Source organism: Sphaerodactylus townsendi, linkage group LG02, assembly GCF_021028975.2.
Source record: "Sphaerodactylus townsendi isolate TG3544 linkage group LG02, MPM_Stown_v2.3, whole genome shotgun sequence".
Taxonomy (NCBI): domain Eukaryota; kingdom Metazoa; phylum Chordata; class Lepidosauria; order Squamata; family Sphaerodactylidae; genus Sphaerodactylus; species Sphaerodactylus townsendi.
In genome coordinates this window covers 17,189,336-17,215,613 of record NC_059426.1, presented here as the reverse complement: position 1 = coordinate 17,215,613, position 26,278 = coordinate 17,189,336, and the positions used below count along the sequence as shown (strand labels likewise).

Here is a 26,278-nt window from a genome sequence, read left to right as displayed (position 1 = left end):
GTGAATTTTACTGGTGAATTCCTGCTGATGAAGTGCATCTTGCCGGGCTGAGAAAACCTACTGCCCTTTTCTGCGCAACTGTTGAGGAAAGGGGATGGCCCTGTTATCCTTTGCATTGGGTCACCCTTTCAGCTTGGTTCGGTTGCAGTGGTGGGATCCAAAAATTAGTGGGATTCAAACTGTGGCGTAGCACCAATGGGGCTGGGCGGGGCACGATGGGGGTGTGGGAGCATTCCAGGGGTGGGGCATTCCTGGGCGGGGCTGTGGCAAAAACGCAGCAGCTGCGCTGGTCCTTGGGCGGGAAACGAATGCACGCAGGCGCAGGCTGCCACGCACGCCGGTGCACCTCCTGCTAGACTGCTTCAAGTTCTGTGCGCTACTGCTGAGAGGTGGGGCGTAACTAAGGCAAAAATCACATGGCAAAATCACCAATTAGTAACCCCCTCTCGGCACACACAAATAGTTAGTAACCTACTCTCGGGAACCTGTGAGAACCTGCTGGATCCCACCTCTGTTCGGTTGCGCTACAATTACAGGTTTGGGCTGTGAAACCCATACCAATGCTACCAGTGCTTACTCTGAACTACCCACAATGTACATGGGGCAAACCATATCTATTGTATGGTGTGTGGGGTGGGTGAACTGCCCAGAACAAGCAAATCGTGCCCTGGGCTTGAAAGCAGTCTTGTGCCTAGAAGCATCCTCAGTAGTGCGAGTTCTGTGGTGGAATGATCAGGTGTGGTGGTGCAGGGGTTATGAGCAGTGGACTCTAATCTGGAGAACTGGGTTTGTTTCCCTTCTCCACATGAAACCTGATGGGCGACCTCAGGCTTGTCACAGTTCTCTCACAACTCTCTCAGCCCCACCTACCTCACAAGGTACCTGTTGTGGGGAGAGGAAGGGGAAAGGGGTTTGTAAGAAGAAGAAGGAGACTCAAAGGGGCTTACAAACTCCTTTCCCTCCCCCCCTCACAACAAACACCCTGTGAACTAGGTGGGGTTGAGAGAGCTCTGAAGAACTGTGACTAGCCCAGGGTCACCAGCTAGCATGTGTCAGCGTGCACAAGCTAATCTAGTTCACCAGATAAGCCTCCTCAGCTCAACTGGCAGAGCACGGAATCAAACCCAGTTCTCCCCATTAGAGTGTACCTGCTCTTAACCACTACACCACGGTGGCCACGTTGAGACTCCTTATGATTGAGGAAAGCAGGGTATAAATCCAAACTCTTCTTTTCCTTCTTGACTGAGCCATGGGACCAAATTTAGGAAACATGGTCAAAAGAAGGTTTGCGGGGATCTGAGTCCCCAGAAATAGCATTTCTATTTGCCCAAAGCACCATAAGAGGAACAGCCCAGATTCAAAAGAATTGAAGAGATAATATTGTTACCATTTACAGCCCTTGAAAGAAATACCAGCAGTAATTTGGTTTGGATGCTGTGTTCTGTATCACACTGTCTGTGCAGTAGCAAAGAGCCTATTATTGCTAGGGCAAGGGCAATGCGTCGGCTGACAGCGTTTGTTTCTTGGCCTTTAAAACGACACCATCCGCCCAGGAGTGCTCCACTTGATCTTTATTGGGAGTCACACGTACCTAATTCCTTCAATTTCTGCAAGAAAAGTGCCGGCTAAAAAGAAATCTTCAAGGCCTTGCCCATCTGTTTGGAATTAGGCATACGATTAGGCACCTGGCTGAATCCTCTGGAACGTAATGAAGGAATGTAGCCTGAAGAGTTGGTGCAGCATTACAAGTTGTTAGCACTTTTTCCCCTCTTTGAAATAAGAGTCTTATCGAAGGTGCCCTGAGGGCAGTCATTTAGCCTTGCAGTAAGGAGAAGGATTTTTTTTTTATTTTAAAAAGAGGAAAAGGTACAGTTGTAAAACTTTCCCCATCAGGCTGTCCAGAGGTGGGATCCAGCAGGTTCTCACAGGTTCCCGAGAGTAGGTTACTAATTATTTGTGTGTGACGAGAGGGGGTTACTAATTGGGTGATTTTGCCACGTGATTTTTGCCTTAGTTACACCCTCCTCTCAGCAGTAGCGTGCAGAAGTTGAAGCAGTTTAGCAGGAGGTGCACTGGCGTGCATGGCAGCCTGAGCCGGCGTGCATGGCAGCCTGAGCCTGCGTGCATTCGTTTCCCACCCAAGGACCGGCGTAGTGGCTGCGTCCTTGCCACAGCCCTGCCCAGGAATGCCCTGCCCCCAGAATGCCTGGTCACGCCCCCGTCGTGCCCCGCCCGGCCCCATTGGCGTTACGCCATAGTTTGAATCCCACCACCATGGGAACCTGTTACTAAAATTTTTGGATCCCACCACTGAGGCTGTCCCTTTATTTTAGGTTCAAATCGTCAGTCTCAGATTCTGTCTCAGATTCACGTCAGGACTTTCATCTTCAAAAGTACAATAGTTGATTAAGGTGCCATCTGTAGATAGTAATTGGTGTTGTTTTTCTAACACTAATAAATACTTTCTTCAATAAGTACATAGCAAACCAAAATGCATTTTAATGCTTTTATAAAAGTTTAGTGAATAGATAGTAATTGTAGATAGTAATTGTTAAGGTAGATTTATGATTTTAACTATGTGTCAAATGTTGGATGTATGTATGCATATTTGTTTGTTTGTTTGTTTATTTATTTATTAGTATTTAGGTTTATATACCACCCTATCCCAAGAGGGCTCAGGGCAGTATACAACACAGACTTCCCCACAAAAATAATCAACCCCAACCCCAACAGGCGAAGCAAATGGCTAATACAGTTAAATAATTTACAGAGTATAAATACACAACTCCATTTGCAATAGGCTAAAAATCCATTAAAACAACAGTTAATACAATAAAACAGCATCCAGCAAATATCTGAATTTAAATTTAAAACCCTCCCAAAGAGGGAAGAACGGTGGGTCCCATTGATGGTAGGGAACCCCTGATAATAAAACGGGATATGTGCCTTCCTGGGCTTAGTTCGTCAGGAGAGGGTGGGATATCAACGAAATAAAATAAATTAAAGGAATAAAATTGTTGGCACACTCCAGCTGCTTCAGAGTAAGAATCCGTCCCCCATAATTTTCGCACTGGCTATAAACACTACTAAGGAAAACAGCTGGAGGAGGAGAGTTTGGATTGATATCCCACCTTTCTCTTCTGAAAGGAGACTCAAGGTGGCTTACCAATTCCTTTCCTTTCCTCTCCCCACAACAGACACTTTGTGAGGTAGGTGGGGCTGAGAGAGTTCTGAGAGAACTGTGACTAGCCCAAGGTCACCCAGCACGAATGTAAGAGTGGAGAAACAAATCCGGTTCTCCAGATTAGACTCCCCTCTCTTAACCACTACATGTTTGCCATATGGGGAAAAAAATCCAAGGCAAAGGTGCCTGAAGCAGGGGAAAGATAAATAAATTTCAGAAACACCTAGTTGTGTGTTCGGAGAAGGAAGGAAGTGAAGCAGAAGTTGAGGGAGCAGCAAAGTGGGATTAGAAGAGAAGAAAGCGAGGTCAGGCACGTGGACCAGGTGGGGGTTTCTTGTCAGTTCGTGGACAACCCGCAGCAGATCAGCTTTGTGGATTGAAACAAAGCCGTGGCCTTTTCCTTCAGTGTCGAAATATCCATGCATTCTCCAATACTGGCTCACATGAAGACCACTCACAGCAGACACTGATACTTCCAGCTTTCCTGCTGGGAAAAGGGTATTTGGTGACTTGCTGAGGAAAGGGAGAACGGGGAAAGGGGGTCTGCTGGGATAAAGCAGGATATTAAAAACCCATCAACCATGCTGTTTTTCTAAACGGTACCAGCGTGATCTATATTCTTTGGATTAGCATTTCTATTTGGCTCTAAATCTACTCCAAATCCCAATTATCCACACAGATTTGCAGGCAAGGGCCTCCTTCCTAGCCGATCGCTTAATGCCGCTCTACTTAAGGCAGGGGTTTGCCACTGTGGGCCACTGGCTCTGGCTGCGGTACCGCTGTTAACGCGGGGAAGTCGCCGTCATGGATTTTAGCACTGAATTATTCTCCTGTCTGCTAATGCAATCTCCATGCATCAACATGCCGGACTCCAAGCGAGATGCATTAACGCGTCCTCTCCCTGCAGGCTTGCGCATTTCCAAGGAAGTTGATCATAAGTTCCTGAACTCCCTGAAAGGAATTTGTGCAGAACGTCTCCTCTCTTGGGCCGAGTATGTACCCAACTAAAGATCTGAAGGTGTATATTTATTCCCCCTTGTTTTTCCAGGGGTGACGATACCTGATGTAGTGGTTTAGAGCAGTGGACTCTAATCTGGTGAATTAGGTTTGTTTCCCCACTCTTCTGCATGAAGCCTGCTGGGTGACCTTGGACTAGTCACAGTTTTCTCGGAACTCTCTCAGCCCCACCTACCTCACAAGTGGTCTGTTTGGGGGAAGGGAAGAGAAAGGAGTTTGTAAGCTGCTTTGAGATTCCTTAAAGGTATAGAAAAGCAGTGTATAAAAACGAACTCTTCTTATGGGTACCTTCCACTATGACAGCTCTGCTTTGTTTCTGTGCGTGGCTGGCATCAATTGTGACGTTTGGCATGGCTTAAGCAGCATACAGGGAAAGAAGCCAGACTGGTATATCCTGATCTCATCAGATCTCAGAAGCTAAGCCAGACCTGTACTTGGATAGGAGCAGTGGCGTAACTAGGCAAACTGGAGCCCTGGGCAAAACCTGAGTTTGATGCCCCCCCAGGCGCGTGCCCAATGCAACGCGCACCCCCCCTTGTAGCTACGCCCAGTGGTGTATCTAGGCCAGGGGTAGGGAACCTGCGGCTCTGCAGATGTTCAGGAACTACAATTCCCATCAGCCCCTACCAGCATAACCCAATTGGCCATGCTGACAGAGGCTGATGGGAATTGTAGTTCCTGAACATCTGGAGAGCCGCAGGTTCCCTACCCCTGATCTAGGCAATCTGGAGTTTGGCGCCCCCCCATGGGCAGCCACCCTCCCTCACTGTGACCAAGCAATGATTTTTTACACCAGGTCGTTTCAAAGTCACCATCACATTATAGAACATGCCCCAACTCACAAATCTGAACACAACAATAGGCCATGCCACACAGCAGAAATAATTTTTGAAAACATTTTCAAAATGCTTTCAAAATGTTTTATTACAGCTATGAAAACATTTTATGGTGTTGTATCCAGTATCCCCAATTGGGGGAAACAGCATCACTTTCAATGTTTCAAAGGAGAATCTGGGCTCCCTAGTTTAAACAAGTGATGCTGGAATCCACCCCCAAACAGCATCATTTTCAATGGTGTTTAAACTAGGGAGCCCAGATTCTCCTTTTAAATCTACCTTAAAGGGAGAATCTGGGGTTCCCAGTTGAAACAACATTGGAAGTGATGCTATTTTGGGGTTGATTCTCCCCCACTCTGAAACAGCATCACTTGTAATGTTTAAACTGGGGACCTCAGATTCTCCCTTTAAAGCCATGTCAAAGGCGGTAGGATTTAAAAGGAAAATCTGGGGAAATTTGGGAGGTGCCTGCTGGCAGGGGTGCAATTGTTAAGCTAGCAGCACCAAACTTTCAGGGTATCTTTAGGAGACTCCCCTAATGATACCACCCAGGTTTGGTGAAGTTTGGTTCAGGGGGTCCAAAGTTATGGACCCTCAAAGGTGTAGCCCCCATCTTCTGTTAGCTCCCATTGGAAACAATGGATGATGGGGCACCCCCTTTGGGAGTCCTTAGCTTTGGACCCCCTGGACCAAACTTCACCAAACCTGGGTGGTATCAGTAAAAGATTCTCCTGATGATACCTCCCAGGTTTGGTGAAGTTTGGTTCAGGGGGTCCACAGTTATCGACCCTCAAAGGTGTAGGCTCATCTCCTATTAGCTCCCATTGGAAACAATGGGAGATGTGGCACCCCCTTTGGGAGTCCATAACTTTGGACTCCCTGAACCAAACCTCACCAAACCTGGGTGATAGCATCAGGAGAGTCTCCCAAAGCATCCCTGAAATTTTGGTGCTACTAGCCAAAAAACTGCACCCTCTGCAGGTCAAAAATGGAAAAAACACTGAAAATACAAAAAATCCCCCAAACAAACCTGCACCCCCCACAGGGCTGTGCCCAGGGCAACTGCCCACTTTGCCCAATGGGAGGAACGCCTCTGGATGGGTGGTCTCCAAGGAAGGCTCTAAGGAAAGACAGTGGCAAACTACCTCAGCTTCTCAGCCAGCATGGAGTAGTGGTTAAGAGCAGGTACACTCTAATCTGGAGAACCGGGTTAGATTCCCCGCTCTGCCACTTGAGCTGTGGAGGCTTGTCTGGTGAACCAGTTTAGCTTGTGCACTCCAACACATGCCAGCTGGGTGACCTTGAGCTAGTCGCAGTTCTTTGGAGCTCTCTCTTCTCCTCCTTCTCCTTCTCCTCCTCCTCCTCCTCTCCTCCTCCTCTCCTTCTCCTTCTCCATCTCCTTCTCCTCCTCCTCCTCCTCCTTTTCTTCTTCTTCTTCTTCTTCTTCTTCTTCTTCTTCTTCTTCTTCTTCTTCTTCTTCTTCTTCTTCTTCTTCTTCTTCTTCTTCTTCTTCTTCTTCTTCTTCTTCTTCTTCTTCTTCTTCTTCTTCTTCTTGCCTTACAAAAAATCCTTGCTGGAGTTGCTATTAGCTGGCTGCGACTTGATGGCCAATTTACACACACAAAAGCACTGTGTGCCCTCAAGGGTGCTTTCATGTATTTAAGGGCTCAATGCAACTAGCCTCTTGCCCAGAGGCCTGCAAAAATTCTGCCTGCTGCGATCTCTCCCTGCCCCTCTTCCCACGCTGCTTCGTGCTGGGGAATGGCTATCCCATACGCTCTTGCCGAGAGTAAGTTCACGTAGAGGACACTGTGCTCGTGATACATCGGCTCTGGCAAACTCCATCTGCCCCAAGATAACTGGAGTTAATTGTTCTAAGCCCAGGAAACATCTGTATTATCCCTTTAAGGCAGGCTCCTCTGGAATATCAGGGAAACTCTCTAGACCTTCAAACAGCCCCTCGTCCTAAATCCCAAGACTCTGGAACTAAGCAGTTTAACTTCTGCTTAACAGTCAGCACTAATTAATGCATAGTCAGCACTGAACCTAGATTCTGCATAGGAGAGATAGAGAGGGGTGGGGAGGCTCAACGGGGACTCCTTGGAGGTTTCTACACTTAGCGGAGCAGAGGACGGATTTATTTATTTGGAACGTTATTATCCTGGCTTTCCCTGATGCACTGGTAACGTGAAGTCGAACAGTACGACACTGTCAATAAACACAACGGGCCGTCAGCACGCGAGCTAGCAGTTTGCACCAAACAGTACCCAAAGACCGATTACCCTCTGGCATGCAGTGGGACCGGAAGCATGTCGGGGCAAGAAATCTTGTCCCAATGCACTTCCTCTTTGCAGCGCACTGATTTCGTGTCCCGATGCGCTTCCTCTTGCCCCGGCGTGCTTCTCGCTTTCCGCAGGGAAAGCGAGAACTCTTCTGGCGGGACTTTTCACGCCAGAGCAAGGCAAGGGCGGAGAGCAGCCAGCAGTGGGTAATCGGCCTGTATCACCATACTCCCGTGGTGGCGAACCTTTGGCACTCCAGATGTTATGGACTACAATTCCCATCAGCCCCTTCCAGCATGGGCAATTGGCCATGCTGGCAGGGGCTGATGGGAATTGTAGTCCACAACATCTGGAGTGCCAAAGGTTCACCACCACTGCCATACTCTCTTCTGTGCTTGTTCAAGTCGGAGTATCTTTAGCTGCTCCTGGAAGGCAGACAAGGAGGGGGACAGGCGGCCTTCCAACACAAGGGCATTCCCAGGGGTAGGTGGCATCTACATAGAGGGTTCTTTTCCTCTCAGTTGTGATGCTGTCCTCACATCAAGTGGAGAAGGGTTGATGGGTGATAACATGCAATTACTATCACAGTGTTCAGTGTGGTCAATGTAGTAGAGGTCTGTTCTCTGGCTTGGAACGCATGCTGAGTTAATCACGAGGGCCCCAAATTCTGGTGTTCCAAAAAAATTAAAAAGGTAAAGTATGCCATTGAGGTGAATCCTCATATGGTTTTCAAAACAAGAAGTGGACAGAGGTGGCTTGCAGTAGCATAGCACCAGCGGGGCTGGGTGGGGTGCAACGCCCCGGGCAGAGCAGCTGAAGGGGCGTGGAGGGGTGTGTGGTGTTCTGGGGGCATTCCGGGGTGGGGCGGAGGGCGCTGCGGCATGGGCACAGTTCCCCCTCGTTCTGCCTCTGGTTGTTTGCCACTGCCTCTGGTTGTTTGCCACTGCGGTGGCGTAGGAGGTTAAGAGCTCGTGTATCTAATCTGGAAGAACTGGGTTTGATTCCCCGCTCTCCCACTTGACCTGTGGAGGCTTATCTGGGGAATTCAAATTAGCCTGTACATTCCCACACACGCCAGCTGGATGACCTTGGACTAGTCACAGCTTCTCGGAGCTCTCTCAGCCCCACCCACCTCACAGGGTGTTTGTTGTGAGGGGGGAAGGGCAAGGAGATTGTAAGCCCCTTTGAGTCGCCTACAGGAGAGAAAGGGGGGATATAAATCCAAACTCCTCCTCCTCCTCCTCCTCCTCTTCTTCTCCTCCTCCTCCTCCTCCTCCTCCTCCTCCTCCTCCTCCTCCTTCTTCTTCTGCATAGTAGCTCCAGCCTTCCTTGGTGGGGTCTCATCCAAGTACCGACCCTGCTTAACTTCCAAGCTCTGGGCTAGTCTAGGATATTAGGGCCACTGTACAAACGAAGTACCTTGCTTTATATGAGAAATAGAGAGATGGACTCTACCTCTGTCTCCCCTACCATTGAACAAACGTGGAGGCCATCCTCCGAGCTAAGAAGTCTTCCTCCAACTTAAGTGGCCCTTCCTTTGGAGGACAAACCCCTTGAATTGGAAGAAAACCTCACAGGGAAGAAAGGCTCCTTGGGAGATGATTAGATCCACCCACAGTCTTGATCTTCTTTTTGTCTTTGTCCCCTTGTCCCTGCCTGTTACATCAAAGATAGACACAAAATTTGCTGACACTTTACCAAGCTATTAAAATAATGGAAGGGAAAGGTGGGGGGGAGGGGGAAAATGTAAGGTCCATATGGTAATTATTGATTATGGCCATCTGGTGAGACAGCAGTTTGTTTGAATAATGGCGCAGCATACGTTGCACCAAATGAAGGTCTTTTTTTAAAAAAAATGTTATATTTCTGGGGTTGTGCATGTAAAGGAAGCAACCGGTTTGCTTCTCTTTAGTTGTTATTTGCATAGAGGAAACCGTGGCATTTCAATGGTAGCAATAATCAGTTATTAACAAGCTTGATACGAGGCTGAGTCAGTGTGGTTTACGAAAGGGAATAATCAAAACTACGCCCACGTTGTAAATATTGAAAGTGAAGTACGAATGTGTGAAGTCATTAGTTCAGCCGACACTGCTCGCTTGCGCTCGTATGCTCTGTTCCAGGCAGATGAAATCTCAGTTTTCAGCAGTGTTTGGAAAATCTCGCCGTCCTAGGAATCGTGCCAAGAGTGTTTCAGACTTGTCCGTCCAAAATCAGTAGCTCTTTCTGTTCAACTGATTTTGCCTGAGATTGTAGTTCAGTCGTCATAATGCAGTGGTGGCGAACCTATGGCACTTGTGCCAGAGGTGGCACTCAGAGCCCTCTTTGTGGGCACATGTGCCGTCGCCCCAGTTTGGGCACTTGACAGTGGCGTAGCGCCAAGGGGATGAGGGAGCGCATGCACTGGGCATGCGCCCCTGCGGAGGCGTGGCAAGGGTGTTCCAAGGGCGTGGTGGCAGTGTTTCAGGGCACTCCGGGGGCGTTCCAGGGCAGGGCGGGGGCGGACAGGGGCGTGGCAGAGGCGCAAGGCGCACGCAAGTTTCCCTTTGCTCTGCCCCTGGCACTCGGTCTCTAAAAGGTTCACCATCACTGTCATAACGGAAGAGGACAGCATGGAAGATCCACTGGTGCAACAGCAGCTAGATTGGGATAAATCAATTGGGAGAGCATAGTAGCTCATGTCTGCAGGTGAAATGGCTGCAGAAGACTTAGGGCAGTGGTTCTCAACCTGTGGGTCTGGACCCCTTTCACAGGGGTCGCCTAAGACTCTCTGCATCAGTGTTCTCCATCTGTAAAATGGATAAATGTTAGGATTGGGGGTCACCACAACATGAGGAACTGTATTAGAGGGTTGCGGCATTAGGAAGGTTGAGAACCACTGACTTAGTCTTAGGGGAAGAGTCTGACTAAGCCTGCTCTGTCATTAAGTGCTACCATTTGGATGGGTGCCTTTTATGTTTCAGTCCCTCTTGCCATCTTCTCATCTTCTCCCTTTCCTGTTTTAATTGGGAAAGTCTAAAGCGGAATTTTCATCCTTTCTCCCTTTCCAGGTCTTCCAAGCAAACACCGACGCTTCGGAAGTGGTTCTCAACAAACTCCATGCTCCTGTGTTAACTCGGTTCGTACGGATCCGGCCCCAGCTGTGGCACAGCGGCATTGCCCTCCGATTGGAGCTGTTCGGCTGCCGTATCACAGGTACGCATTTTTTTGTTGCCTTGTCTCCAGACGTTCCTGCATCTAACGCATAGGAGATCTTGGAGTCTGCTTGTTGGTGCAAGAACTTGTTTGTTTATATATTTTAAAAAAATTGTAAGCCACCTTTCCACCCAAATAGGATCCACAGGGCAGTGGGCATCAGGACATTAAAACACTGAAAACGTTAACACTTCACACCAGCTGCAAAACCGTGTCACAGCTGAAATAACCAGGAGCACTTCAGGTGGTGGTGTACTCAACTGAAGTAACGACTTTAGCGAATGGCCCATTTGGGAGGCCCTGAGATGCCATCTATACCCTGTTCCACAGAAAGATGATAGTAGATTGTATATTCCTCTGCCACAGAGCAAAGCATGCCGGACCTTCTTTGTTGTAGAATGCTCCGCCTGGGTCCTAGTGCCCACCTAGTCCTGCTATCCCCATCCGTTTGGAAGTTTGCAAGTAAAAATACATTTTCACGCGAATGTTCTTATATCAAAGTACCATATCCAATAATCCACAAAATAATGGTTTTGACAAAGGCAGTGCATAAAAAACGAATGGTAATTCTCATATTCGTTTGCAACTGACTGAACTATCGTCCCTCTGTGGACCAGAGTACAGTTCAGGCACATAGTCCTCACACTGCATACGTCTCTGTTGAGGCTTTTCCTCTGGGAAGGTTTTTGATCCATAATTGAAGGTGGTGTGGAGTCGTCAGGGGTCATGTAGGTCAGGTACTCAAACTCAGTGCAGGAAATCCAAACGAGAGCATTCCCTATAGACAGCTCTGTTTTCTCCGCTTAGAAACCTGCGGGCAGGTAGAGTGTGCCCACTCTCCCTTGTCTGATGGGTCCCTTTGTTGAACTGCTCTCACTGTCAGGCAGTTTCTCTTAATCTCTGGCTAGGATCTACCCTCCAGTGACTTAAGCCCATTAGATCTGCTCTTGGCCTGTGGAGCTGCAGAGACATGTGACAGCCTTCAGGTATTTAAAAAGTTATCACGTCTCCTCACAGTCTAGTGCTCTCCAGGCTAAACTTACCCAGTTCATTAGGTTTCTCTGCAAAGGACTTTCCAGATGCCTCACGATCTTTGTTGCTGTCCTCTGAACCCGTCCCAATTTGTCTTCCCTTTTATGGAAGTGCAGAGCCCAGAACCAGGCACGGAAGCAGGTGGAAGCATCGCTTCTTGGACACGATGCTCATGTTAAAATTGCATGAGGCTTTCTTGCTGCTCGTGCATCCTTTCCCCTTGTACAGGTATCCGGGTATCACTCACTCCACACCGGCAAAGTCAACTACTTTCACCTAAATGTAGAATTTTGAGAAATATTATTATTATTATTATTATTATTATTATTATTATTATTATTATTATTTTATTCACAGAAGCATAGGACTAAACTAGATGGCAGCATGAGTTGATCAAGCATCTGGGCAGCATTAGTGCTGTCCCCAGAGCAAACCAATTCCTCAGCCCAGCTGCTGGAGGGAATAAACCAGAAGATTGGGTGAGACAAAGGACCAGACCCGGTGAAGTGCCCTTGATTGGAGGCCCATCCAGCTCACGTAGGAAGCAAGCTTCTGCTTCGCCAGAGCGTTCCCCATGAAGCTTGCTACACCTCCACCTCCTAATGAGATTGTGCTAAACAGGGAGCTCCCCAGCTCCCTTGCCACCAGCGGAAGATCCCTCGCCAGGCAACCGCCACAGAGCAAGGGGCCAGGAAGGAAAACCCCTCCCTTGCTCGCCATCACCTCCTAAGCTTTCAGCCAATCACACAAAGCTGTTCTAAGGCCATGGGCCGCGATCCGTACCCAAAGGTGATGTGCACCCCATCCCGTCTGTACCAGAACTTCCAGCTTACAAGAGATGTCCCCATGTGGAATCCCTGACCCCAAATTTTGAACAGAAGAGCGCAACACCATCCAGCAGATTCTTGCTCGGCTCCCATTCATCCGGCGTGGATCCACCGCTCTTTTCCAGCTGCGTCTCTGCAACATGTGAGACCAGAATATCATCGTGTCGGAAACAGGCGGTGGAATGGAGTCCCAGAATCCGATAACATAGCTTGCAGCAGCTGCACGCTCTTCCCTGCAGGGGATGTCATTTCTCTCCCAGCGGATCACCAGCACATGAGGAGGGCTGAAGGTCTCAAGCTTGATCAAGTAGAAAGGTGTTGCGCTATTACCTCTCTTCCCAAGCCAATATAGCCTTAACTGTTGATGCAAGCGGGTTCCGACCCCAACCAGAAGCTGCTGCATGTCTGCGGCCCAGAAATGATGCTGTGGCCAACTAGCCATTAACTCTCTGAGAACCTGGAAGAACTAAGAACCAACGAAGAAAGCACCCCTCTGTTGTGCTGGGGGGATTGGTCTGATGTATGCGTTTTATAGGCCCTAGATAGCCACCTGCCCACGTCCATTGCCGGCTAACCCGAGGGCTCCCAGCCCAGCCACGGTGAGTACGCACCTATCCTAAAAAAATGAAGACCATAAGATGGCTGGGAGTGCAGGGCAGGGGCAAAGCAGTAACACAGCCACCAGCTGATACTTGAGAGCAGAGCCATCTGGGTGCACAAAGAACTCTCTGACCCGTGGTGTAAGCGGACACATAATAGCCACATCCTTTACTGGGCAAGGGCCAGGGGCTGAGGCAGCTTGCATAGAAATGCAAGTGCCCCTGGCCTAGCTGATTTGTCTTAGATTGACATAGCTCACTAAAGGGTATGACCAGAAACCTGAGCATCCCTCAGCGTGCAGGGGCCTTTCACTGGAGTGTTCCGAGAGGAATTATCTCTCACTTCACAAAGGCCCGAAAAGGCCAAACTGAGGCTGCTAAAGAGCCAAATTTCAAATGGGGACGAGGCAAATGCGAGGGGGGTGTCTCAAAATGCAGGCAAGCAAATTCAAAGAGATTGGTAAGCACATGTCTTTTTGCCTTGAGGGGCCAAGCAGACCCACCCCTTCATGCAGCCTGCCCACAATTAGGAAGGTCCATACAGTCTGGTATCCCTGAGGCTTTACAATAAGAGGATACACGCCAAGTACAAGCGCGCATTGTATTAGGTGAAACGGCCTTGAAGGCGGAGGTAGGCAAGGTGCCCCAAAGAGAAGTTTCACTACAGCCCGTGCCAGCTTGACCCTGGGATTCCTGAAAGACAAAACGCCTGGAGGGCTCCCTGAGTAAGCCAGTGGCGTTGATGTTCCAGCAATTCCAGCACTCTGTCATTGACTATGCCTCCCAAAGGGCCCAGAGCTCCTGTGGAATGGGTTCCAGATCAAGGATGCTGAAGGAGCCAGTTAGCGAGCCTCTCCATCTGGAACCTGGAGAGAGGCGTCTCTGCGATGCGTTGTCCACACCCTGGCATATGCTGAGCCACAAAAGAGATGTTATTGGTCAGCGACATCGTAAACCGTCTAACTAGCGCATCACCAGCTCTGGCGAGACAATTGCCTGTTGATCACCTTAACCCACCGCCTGGATTTATGGCACCAGAAAGAGCACTCTGTAGTTGGCGAACTGTTTCCACCAAAGATGCATACTTGAGCAACCACTAATGGGAAGAATTCAAGAAGGTTAAGTCCTTGCCCAGGCCCATTTCCTCCCAGTCCTGGGGCCACGTTGGGCACACCATTGACCTTGAAGGAACCGAGCCTAGCCTACCAGAAGCATCAGTGCACTTATGGCAATGCTGCCTCAGGTGTGACTTCGTTCCTGCCATATGCAAGTTCCGTTAAATTGATCCAAAGGGAACATTTGCCAAACCGCCAGGTCCTCGCACATACCTCGCGTCAATGGATGTGGTGATGAGGTAGACACCGCGATGTGGCATGTGCCAGGTGGCATAGAAGGGTCTACCTATAGACAACCACGGCACACAAAATTTAAATGCTGGCCTTTCTGTGTTTCCCTTAAGTTTGCATTTGGGTTGTGATGTCATGTGGGAAAGAAGTTCTCTAATGGCAGCCAGTTTATCCTAGAGAGGCTGGATGTGCCCTTCTCGAGTGTCTAGCAGTATCCCAAGATAAATCCAAGGATCATTCACGGCCCCTCAGTTTTACTTCTGCCAGGGGACACCCAGTTCCTCAGCTAAAGCCGGAAGCAATAAGTCTGTGCTCACATTGCAGAGTGCTTGCTTCACCCTGAAAGAAAATCATCCGATAATGAATTATGTAGGGGGGGGCTAGCTGGCCGTCCTTTCTTTACCCATTCTAAAAAGGTGCTAAAGACTTGAAGCGGAACGCGCAATTGAGCAGCCCATGGGCATGGCTTTATTGACAAACCATTGGTCTTGAAATTTGATGCCCAATATCAAAGACTTTTGGATGGGCCGAGGAGGAAATTCGGGAAAGCAGACTAGATGTCACACTTGGCTAAAGAAGGCCTGGGGCGCGCTGACCTGATCAAATTAGCGGCATGATCAAATGAGGCATACCGTTGCCGAGCCAGGCTCTGGATCAATGTAGTCATTTACTGAGAGCCTTTGGATATGACAAGTGGTGAACAGTGGTAGGATCAAAAAATTTTAAACGAGTTCCCATGGTGGTGGGATTCAAACTGTGGCGTAAGCGTAATGGGGCTGGTGAGGACGCGACGAGCGTGGCTGGGCATTCGAGGTGGGGCTGTGGCAGGGCGCAGCCGCTGCGCTGATCCTTGGCCCGAGAAAGCGAATGCGCAGAAGCGCGGAAGGCTGCCGCGCGCCCGATTTCCTGCTGAACTGCTTCAAGTTCTGCGCACTACTGCCACGAGGGAGGGGCATAACTGAGCCAAAAATCCGTGGCAAAATCACCAATTATTAACCCCTCTACGGCACACACAACAATTGGTAACCTACTCCGGGGAACCTGGCAGGAACCTGCTTAGCGGGGCTGGTGGACGCCTGCCCTGCCCCTTCCAGGGCAGGCTGCACCTGAGACCCTCACACAGTGGGGTTAAACCCGAAGTGCGGTTAGGCAGCCTTTGCTGTTGTGGGTGCCTGGTGTGCCAGAGGGGCTTAGCACTCTTTTGGCCCCTGAACTTGCCTGTGCCCGGCCCCATACTGGGGTTACTTTCCTTTTCCCGCTTCTTTATTTGGAGCCATGTCTGCACTGTCAATAAACCTAAGTAGAGATGCCAGGGATACGCCTCAGCCAGCTGTATGGAACAGAGGTATGGAATTAAAGACAAATAAACCAGTTAGAATCACAGACCGGTGCGAGACAGACAGCTTCTCTGCGGGCCTCCCCTCCTGCAATGGCTGACCCACATGTGAGGCGTGCTTTAACAGCGGATCTTTATGGGGGCAAATTTCCTTTGTGAGAGAAAGCACCTAGTGTTATGATATCTTTCATAGTCTATTTAACAAACATAGCAGTTGTGAAACCACAGGATCTCAGGCACATGCATTACTAGTCTTGAAACAACACAAACATCAGTTCTCTCCTTTCCAGATTCAAGCCTGAAAGCTTACACACACTCCTGAAGATTCAGACTGAGGCAAGCTGGTTTTGCTACCACTGTCCTGCAACTGTATGTCACTGAAGATCGTTCCAGAGTAGATTTTTTAAAGAGCCATAATTACTCCTCCTGGGGTCCACAGTTATGACACACCAAACCACATTTATAGCTCAAAGGAGGGTGTTCCAATGTCCCAAAACCATGTTCCAAATCAAGTAGGAAGAGACATCTTTGGGTTTGTTTTACAGACCATAATTCAATTTCCATGAAGTCAACACTTCACCTCCAATAATGAAGTAGAGTTTAGTTCAATCTGCAAATGTCCTAAGAGCGTGGGGCACTCTTCAGAAAATCCTTGTTTGTAACTTAAACAGCGCTTGTGTATATGAATGGTTTTTTAAAAAAAACAAAAACCCGGTGATGAAACAGTCGTCCAAGTCACACAGATAAACATATTGCTTTGTCATTCAGTAAAATCACAGTCCTGTCAGAATGAGTTCTGGGTCTAATCATATATTCATAGCAGAGGGAAAAGAAGTATCTCACAGATGCTGTACTGTCTTTTATTTTGTGTTCCCATACATGTTAATCCTACTCTTCCTTCAAGGAATTCAGGGGGTATACATTGGTTCCTCCTCCCTGCTTTGTGCTCACAACCACTCTGTGAGGTGGGTTAAACTAGTGACCCCAGCAGGGGTCAGCAGCCTTTAATGCCCAAGGAGCCATGGGGGCATGGACCTACCTCCCAAGCCCCGCCTTCAGCCTGCAAGCCAGCCATGCACAGAGCTGATGGACAGACTATGTTGCAGGGTGGCTGCACTTACGAATGCGCCCCAGACAGGTGACAGCGAGGCACCAGATGGGGAGGAGGAAGGAGAGGGAAAGGATGCCAGTGGAAGTAGGGAAGGAGGGGGCAGGATAGACAGGAAGGAGGGGGGCAGGATATCTCAAGCGGGGCGGGATAGACAGCGGTGGCGATGCTAGCAGCTGACGAGATTTGCACTTGGGACATGGCGGCGCACCTCCTTCCCACGCCCTCCTTCTCCTCCCTCCCTCTGGAGTCCTTTCCCCACCTCCCCTTCCCAGGCGCCAGATGGAAGGGGCAGCAATTCCTGGAGCCGAAAGAGCTGCATGCGGCTCTGGAGCTCTTGAGGTTCTCCAACCCACAGCCCGCGAGGGAATCTAGCTTCATGGCACTGTGGATTTGAGCCTGGTTCTCTAGTTCCTGGATTAAATTGCTTGAAATCATTCACCTTCTAAAAAAACTGAATGGCAAGGGAAGCCACAGGTCTAAACATACAAAGAGTTGCAGTTGCATCCATCCCACCATTAAAGGCAAAAGACAGCAAATAATGATAAGCGTCATCCATTTTAGCAAAAGTGTTTCAAAGTGGAGGAATTGGACTTGGTGGGGTTAGAGGTCAGTCCTCTCTCTCTTGATTGGTGAAGATGGGGGTGGGAAGTGCAAATTATTCACCTGTTGAATTTCTGGCTACCACCTATCATTGGGGGGATCCTAGTGCCTAACTTTCCTGGTCCACAAAGCACAAGCTGTTTCTTTTATGGCTCAGGGCCGAGGTGCAATACTGGGTGATGTCCCATTCCTGTGCTTTTGTGATCCTTTTTTCCCTCTTGCCTTCGCTGCCGCGTGGGACTCCGGTTTTATTCCCCTTGCCCTCAGGGGCAGGTGTGAAGATAGATTTCTGTAGCACACCAGGCTAGGAAATACTGTACCCACATGTCAGGGGCCAGCAATCCCTCATGACCACTGTCATGATATATAAAAAGAGAGTAAAAGTTCACAAAAGAGGGTCATTTCAAGTTAGCAGAAGTTTACTTAACCCAAAGGCTGGAGACAGTCAGTCTAGGGGGGCAAGAAAGTAACAACAATTGACCTTTAACATGATTGGGTGAGTTCAGCTGTGATTCTAGACCAATAAGATTATAATAATAATATTGTATTGCATGGAATTATAATAATAATATTGTGTGCATCGAGGAATACTGCTGTTAATTTCGTTGTCAGGTACAATGACAATAAAATGCTTATGCTTATGCTTATGCTTAAAGAGGCCGTTGCTGGGGCGGGGAAGTATCCTGTTGGATGTAGGCTTTGTATATGCTAAGTTCGGAGATGGGAGATAGAGTGTTAAGTTCAGTGTGTGTTGAACTTTGTTCTTGCCTGAAGAGTTCTGTATAGTCTTATAGTCTTGTATAGAATAGACTTGTATAGAATAGTTGTAACCTTGCAACTGCTAAAGTAAAACCTTCCTAAGGAAAGAACATCTTGTGTGGAAGTATTCTTTTCCAAGTGTGGTAGAAGGTTGCAGTGAGTGCAAGAAGACTATAAACCTTCTCATCTTACCAGAGTGACTCATTTTAAGCTCTGCTGATAACCACAACCCTGCTTTGGAACAAGAACCAACTAGCACAGTGATGGCGAACCTTTTCAGACGTGCCCAAACTGCAGCCCAAAACCCCACTTATTTATGCATAGAAGTGCCAACCACGGCAAATTAACCTGAATACTGAGGTTTTAGTTTAGAAAAAAAGCGGTTGGCTCCAAAGTCGCTACTCAGAGTAAGCTTGGTGGTAGTGGGTGGCTTTGCTTTGAAGCAACCGCAACTCTTCAGCAGGTGAATCCGACCCTGGAGGTTGACTCAGAAGCAAGCCCCTGCCAGCAACCAGCTTACTCCCAGGTGAGTTGTGCTTTAGTTCTTAGCATGAAAATCCAGTGGGTTTAACAGCGGCAAGGGTTACCTACACTGCTGCAAACTAGGTCTTAGGTTTAATGCTAATAGTGAGCCCAATTGTGAGCCAGCCTAGATGTGTGCGTGGCGGGGTGATTTCTCCCCACATGATGAACTCTGTGCGTTAACCCACAGAGAGAGCTCTGAGTGCCTGGCACCCGTGCCATAGGTTAAGCCATCACTGAACTAGCAGTAATACAGACTCAATTATGTCGTAGAGCACAGTGACCGAGGCAGCGTGAGTTGAGCGCTTGATGGCCTTGGGTTGTCCCGAGGTTGTTGAGGAGGATGAGACACAGAAGAGAGATACCAGAGGAACCTTAGCATGGTTTTCATTCTTGGTAGTCCATGAACATCTGGAGGGCCACGAGTTTGACATCTGTGGTTTAAATGATGAGCTTTTGTTTCATTTTAAACAGTTTTAAAGATGTGTTTTTATTCTACCTGTTAGCCACTTTGCTAGGCCAGATGAGGGCAGAATCATGCAGTATAAATTTGGTAAACAAAACTTTAAAGGAAAGATCAGCAGGGAAAGTGAGAACAAAAAGAATTTCTGAGCAATAATTGCTGGAGCCACTCTTAGCAAGGAAGGACAATTAAAGATTGAGATGCCCAGTGATAGCCGAAGTCTATTTCTAGCTTTTCTGACAAAGTAAATTTTAAACCATCAAGCCCCAGAAAGAGGTTCCTCTATGATAGTCATCAGGAAACCACTTATAGAGAAATGGAAAGAACGCCGGGCACTATAAGTAATAATAATTAAACAATACTGTAATATTAATAGACATGACTCCATCCACATTATGAGTTAATCTAATTTTGCTTCTAAGGAAAGTAGCATTTTTTAGACTTTCACAAATCTGGTTGTCCACAGAAATGTGCACTATTGTTTGCAACCCTCCCAGTAATGAAAATTACAGTTAGATCAAAAGAAAAACAATATCAACCGCCGGCTTCTGGCCTTGAACATGCAATTAAATGTGAATCAAGCTCACTTTGCTGAAGGGGAAGATAAAAGTAGTCACCAACTCTACAGTAAAGTAATGAATTAGACTTTCTTCTTACTGGCAAACCTGTGTCTTTACCCCTTCAAGATTACATAGGGGCAAAGGCTGATTTTGTACAAAAAATGTTCCTTCTATAGGGAAGACTATAGTTTGTCTCAGGAAAGAGATGTTAGCAGTTGTATGTTCCTCCACCACAGAATTCAACATGCTGGTCCTTCTTTGTTGTAGAATGCTCTGCCTAGGTCCTAGTGCCTACCTAGCCATACTTCCCCCGCACCATCTGTTAGAAACTATTGGACTCCTATACAACAGTTTGGGAGCCTGTGATACAGTACCTGCACAACTCTGCTCCATCCAACAAGAAGATAGAAATGATAATGTGAGAATTGAAAAATACTATATGAATTTTGTTGCTGTTCCTCTTTTTTTTTAACCACCCTCCCTTCTTCTCTTATAGATTGACTTTTTTTCTTATGGAATGTCGAAGGCTTTCACAGTCGGACTCAACTGGCTGTTATGGGCTTTCCGGGCTGTGTGGCCGTGGTCTGGTAGATCTTGTTCCTAATGTTTTGTCTGCATCTATGTCTGGCATCCTCACTTCCCTCTGTCATACACCTCTGAAGAAGCCAGCCACAGATGCAGGCGAAACATTAGGAACAAGATCCACCAGACCACGGCCACACAGCCTGGAAAGCCCACAACAACCAGTCTAATATGTTTTTATCATATTAGATTAAGGTTAAAAATATTACCTTTTCCAATTCCTTAACCATCTAACAACTCAATCACGTTTCTCTTCTTTTGTGGATAAAGAATAGCACCTGCTCTGATTTAAATTGTACAACTAGAAGGACTTGTAGCAAATGAGAACTCCTTTCATATTATTTCACTTCTTTATATAATACTAACGTATCGATTTTGTATCTTTTTTAAACCTTCGATAAAGCATTAATTTTTTTAAAAAAGAAAGTATTGGTGATAGTTGTTCAATGAACCATAAATGCTCTTGTATCAAAGGACCACGTTCAATAATGCACAAAGTAATGCTCTTGACAAAGACATGTTCAGTTCATAATTAAAGCAGTACCCGACTGAAATAAAAACACACAGAAAAACGCTCACACAGAGCAAATACCTATGTATACATGTGCACATATGTCAAAATATTTGCTGTCCGTTTGCCCAGATGTCAGTGTAGGTTATCCAACGAAGGAAGACGCTCCCAGCCCATTTGATTAAAAGAGGCCTATTATCATAATCCACTCAGTACAGTCTTTGGATGGCTCAGAAGGTTATAAGATATACACATATACATCAGGGCATCTGTCCAAACCCCATTCCTCCTTTTAAAAGAATGCTCTCAACGGTGCAGTAAATCAATGCAGCGTTCTGTGAAGTCACTCACTCCTTAGTGTTAAATAAGATCTGACTTCTGACCCAGCCTCTCGAGAGCTCGGTCTGTCACTAGTAATATCATTCTGCAAGGCTTGGCAAGTGGGGGAGAAACACAAGAGCGATCACTTAGCTACAAACTCATTATTGACAACAATATAACTGGAGTGGTCGAACTGCAGCTCAAGAGCTAAATGCTTACCTCGAGCAGCTCGAGCCTGGCTCTTGGCCAGCCGAAGAAAGAGACCGTTCAAGGCGGGAAAGGTACCCTTGCCCAGGCAATTAAAGAGCGGGGTGATAAGAAGAGGGCATTTTAGACTGCAGGGAAACAATGCATTCCTATGGTGACTTTCTCCCCGCCCCCAGAGAAGTTCTGATGCACAATTGGTTCAGGAAAGACTAAAGGAAATGATCCGACTAGTAATTAAATTGTGGGATTCTCCACCAGAAGACAGAGGAAGAGCCACTAGCACAGTGGTGGCGAACCTATGGTGCTCCAGATGTTCATGGACTACAATTCCCATCAGCCCCTGCCAGCATGGCCAATTACATCTGGAGTGCCATAGGTTTGCCACCACGGCAGTAGCACAGGTAGTATTATAAGGAGATTAGACAGATTCGTGGAGGACTGATCCATCAGTGGCTTCTATGCAGGACTGTAGGGGACTTACACATCCAGAGGCAACGTCGGGGGAAGACCTTTGCTCTGTGCCCTGCTGGCTGGCCCTCTGGGGCAACTGACTGGCAGATGTGGGAAACTGAATGCTGGACCAGATGGTCAAGCAAGACTCTTCTTGTACTCACAGCACAATGATCAGGGTGACACACGTATTAAGTAATAAATGTAATGGTGGTCTACACATGGGAGAGAATTTGCTCCAGGAATGTCACTTCCACTGATGGTAAGATGTGCTCTGGCCCTGAGACTGAGCGAACTCAGGAAGTGCAACCTGGCTCCCTTGGAAGCTGTGATGTGGGTTAGAAAAGGATGGAAAGTATGACTAAGGACTCCTTCTGGAGTTGCAGAGAAACAATGAGATCGAGATGGAGCCCATGTCTGCCTTTCATGAGATAGTAAGGAGAAATTTCCAAGAGCTTGCTGATCTCTTCCTTCCTTCCTTCCTTCCTTCCTTCCTTCCTTCCTTCCTTCCTTCCTTCCTTCCTTCCTTCCTTCCTTCCTTCCTTCCTCCCTCCCTCCCTCCCTCCCTCCCTCCCTCCCTCCCTCCCTCCCTCCCTTCCTCTCTCTCTCTTTCTCTCTCCCTCTCCCTCCCTCCAGGGCCAGGCTCACGGAGGCTTACATTATAAAGTTGCAATTAACATAACATATTACACACATTAAAACTTTACAAATAATATTCTAATTCATAAAACATACCAAAACAAGAGCCCATCTGGGGAAGGGGGAAGGAGATGAGAAAGGGAATAACTGAAAGTCTCTCCTGTAAAGAGACTCAAGGTGATTTACAAACTCCTTTTCCCTTCCACTCCCTACAACAGACACCTTGTGTCGTGGGTGGGGCTGAGAGAGTTCTGAACAAACTGTGACTAGCCCAAGGTCACCCAGCAGAAATGTAAGGCTCATTCCACACATGCAGAATAATGCACTTTCAAACTGCTTTCAGTGCTCTTTGAAGCTGTGCGGAATGGCAAAATCCACTTGAAAACAGTTGTGAAAGTGGTTTGAAAACGCATTATTTTGCGTGTGCGGAAGGGGCCTAAGAGTGGGGGGAAATAAATTTAGTTCACCAGATAAGACTCTTCTGCTCATGTGGGGGAGTGAGGAATCAAACCCGGTTCTCCAGCTTAGAGTCCATCTGTTCTGAACCACGACACAATGCTGGCTCTCCACACTCAACGAAGCTTGAAAGCTGAGCAGGGTCAGGATGTGCATGGAAGATCTGCAAGGCACCAGTGTTGCTATGCAGAGGGATGCAATGGCAAACCACCTCCACTCATCTCTTGCCTTGAAAACCTCATGAATTCATTGTGACTCAATGGCACACTTCACCTTTACCTGGGTTTATATTGTGACTGGCCTGCAGCAGGTCTCTGAAAAAGCAGCCTATTTTATTGTCAAAGGCTTTTGGAAAACCCGGAAAACCCACAACACCCTAGCAGCGTAGATAGATACCTCCATTCTCCATGCAAAGATCCCCGCACTCCGTGACTTCTTCATCAGGGGGGAACTGTGTGGTGGTCTCCTCGCTTTTCAAGGTGGGCTTCAGTGTCTCTGCAGTGGACTTAACATCTGCAGTGGGGAAAAGAAAAAAGTGAAATAAAATCTCAGTGAATTAAGAAATTAGATTGGATCGCCAAGTTATATGTGTTGGAATTTCCAGCCTTGCTTTGCATGCAGCAGCAGCAAGTGCAGCATGGAATTCTGGGAAGCTGCACGAACGTTCCAAAGGTGACAGTTAGAATCCGTTGGTAGTGTTCTGTTCCCTCACCACACACTCTGAGACTGCCTGACTGACTAACTAAGAGAAAAGATGTGCTCTGTGCTCTGTATACTGTTGTAAATCAAATGATAAAGAGATGTGCTCTGACTAGACTAAAAGATATTGTAACGCGACCAAACTGTAACAAACCATTAGCCGTGCATGCAACTATTATTATGTGATACTGTGTATATAATGTATATATATATCTCAGGCTAAGTTCTGCTTATGTTTTAATTAACTTCTGAAGTAAAACAGTTGGTCTTTTGACATAACTATTCCAATTTGACGGGCCGCACAATCCACATTTCCGCCCGTTACTTTGCTTGATGGGATTACATATACCAAATATACCTGTTGCCCTTCAATATGGACAAGCAGGGGAGCCTTACCTTCCTAGGAAACATTTGGCCCTCTCACTTAAACCAATACACTGCAGAATTTATCCAAACATCAGCTGCACCGGTTCAATTTTTCAAGCACACTCACATACAGACAAGGTTTCCATGTTTTGTGAAGCTGCTTCATTCACTGGATTGTTGCACTGAACTATTTCTCAAGCACTGCTTGCACATGAAACATCACATCTCATTTTGCTCTGGCATGCTGCTATCAGAAGAGGTTGCTGATAGCTAAGATGTGGGTATGGTTTGGCCCAGACTACATTGTATTTAATTGGGTTATGGAAATAGCCACCATGTGGCCTTAGATTTGAGGTCCTTGGAAGGGCGGTGGGGGGGGGGGGAGATAAGACTAGAGCAGTCCACTTCCCTGATGCCTACACACCTGACAGTCATGCAGTCAGCCAATGCCACAGCCCTGGCCACAGCATCATTATGACACTGTACATGTGTACCAACAGGATTAAAAATGGCAACCAAGACTCAGAGGGAGAGCAAGGGGAAACTGTGCCCGGGGCACGTGCCTACTCTGCTCACCTGCTGCAGCATTGTCCGCTTCCACCCCACCCCACCCCACCCCACCCTGGAACACCCCCAGAACACTCCCACCATGCCCTGATGGCTCAATCATGCCTCCACCGCTGCACCACCCGGGGCTTTGCCCCCCCCGTCCTATGGGCGCTACGCCACTGCCAAGACTGTGAAAGCTGCTGCTGCATGCCAGATTAAGGGTGAAAGGTGAAAAAGGGAGGAAAACAGATGGACAAGGAGTTTCAGATGGCTGGTGGATCCCCTACTGAAGATTCAGAAATATGCAAGTCTGCTCTATGATTATAGGGAAACCCCACTGGCTGGAAAGACGTTTGGAAATATTTGATCCCACGAGCAGGAAGCATGCCTCGGAAGCAGACGGAGAACGAAAGAGAAGAAACAAAGCATCTGATGAACATAAACCGCCTCTCTAATGACTTCAGACTCGCCACATCTAAGCTGTGAAGCCGAAAAGAAAAGTTTCCTTATGTGCATGGTGATAAGGTAACGAAAGAAAAGTCGTGAAGTTTTTCCCACACGCCACAGATGTCAACATGGCTCAAATCACTTGTAAAGCTTGATTTACAGATGTAGAGGAAATAAGGGATTCTTTCATCTTCGGGCTCCAGTGGATAGCAATATCCTAGCAATATCCTTTACACTTACATTCCTACGGCATTTTTTTTTACTTCTTTTTTTTTTTTAGCAAATTAGTTTACAGAAACTCAAGGGAAACTCTAGGAAAACTGGGGTCACAGGCAGCACGTTCGTTTCCTTCATAATGTGACTAAAACATGAAAGAGAGAGGCATAAACACTCCAATTATGCCAATGTATAGGAACAACTCACTAAACATGGCAAAAGATGCGCCTTCAAAAGGGACCAAAAGAGTTCCTGGTGTGCTGTGGCTCTTTGCCAAAAAAGCATCTGGTTTCACACTCTCGCCGCACACTTTATCCCACCCTTACCCCGCAACTCCAGGAACCCACCTAAAAGCAGATGCCAAAGGCAATTTCAGCCATAAAGAACGATGTTAAGATCAACAGTAAGTCATGATGCAGTCAACTGCTGCTTAACTGAAATACAAATTTGAAGAATCTTATTAAATGCCTAACTTCTAGAAAGATTTGGAAGATGTAATGCATGGAGGACTTTTCAGATGCTATGCTAAAACAAAGGGCTGTGATGGAAATACAAATTACGGAGTGAAAAAAGTCACTGCGAAACTACAATGACTATAGTTTTGCAAAATAAAATATGTTTAAGCACCATGCAGAAAGAGATGGGTGACAGGGGCAGATGGGTTTTTCTGGAGATAAGATTATGGGCTGGTGGAATCACTTGGATAAAGTTACTGCTCTCAGAAGTTGAGTGTGTTCCCAGGAATCACCTTCCCAGGAAATCCAGCATGGCATAGAGAGCCAGCATGGTGTACCGTATATACTCAAGTATAAGCTGACTTTTTCAGCACATTTTTTATGCTGAAAAAGCCCCCCTCGGCTTATACTTGAGTATATACAGTAATTCCAAGATGGCGGCTGGAGTTGGGGCTGCTGTGGGGATCCAGTAAGCATGTTGCTGCTTTTTTTCTAACTCACCAGAGAGCCATAAAAACAAGTTGTAAGGACAGCCTTCATAGCATTACAACTAGGTTGTATGTGTGTGTATTAAAAGAAACCAAGGCATTTCTCTCAGTGCGGTATGCGGTCTCAATACCGGCGTATTACCGGGGCGGAATATGAATTCTTAACACCAAAACTGCCAACCGGCTCTTTGGGGAAAATGGTCAAGTCAGACTTGTCAGGCAAGTT

The 26,278-nt window shown here is 47.3% G+C and overlaps 1 protein-coding gene across 1 annotated transcript in view; it reads left to right on the top strand.

Moving 5' to 3' along the window:
* Positions 1–26,278, top strand: part of NRP2 (neuropilin 2) — a 254,183-nt gene that overhangs the window by 109,251 nt on the left and 118,654 nt on the right. Inside the window, exons 9-10 of the mRNA XM_048484452.1 lie at positions 10,367–10,511; positions 12,363–12,512. Of these exons, the coding sequence (XP_048340409.1) occupies positions 10,367–10,511; positions 12,363–12,512 (295 nt within the window). The remainder of the gene's footprint in view (positions 1–10,366; positions 10,512–12,362; positions 12,513–26,278) is intronic.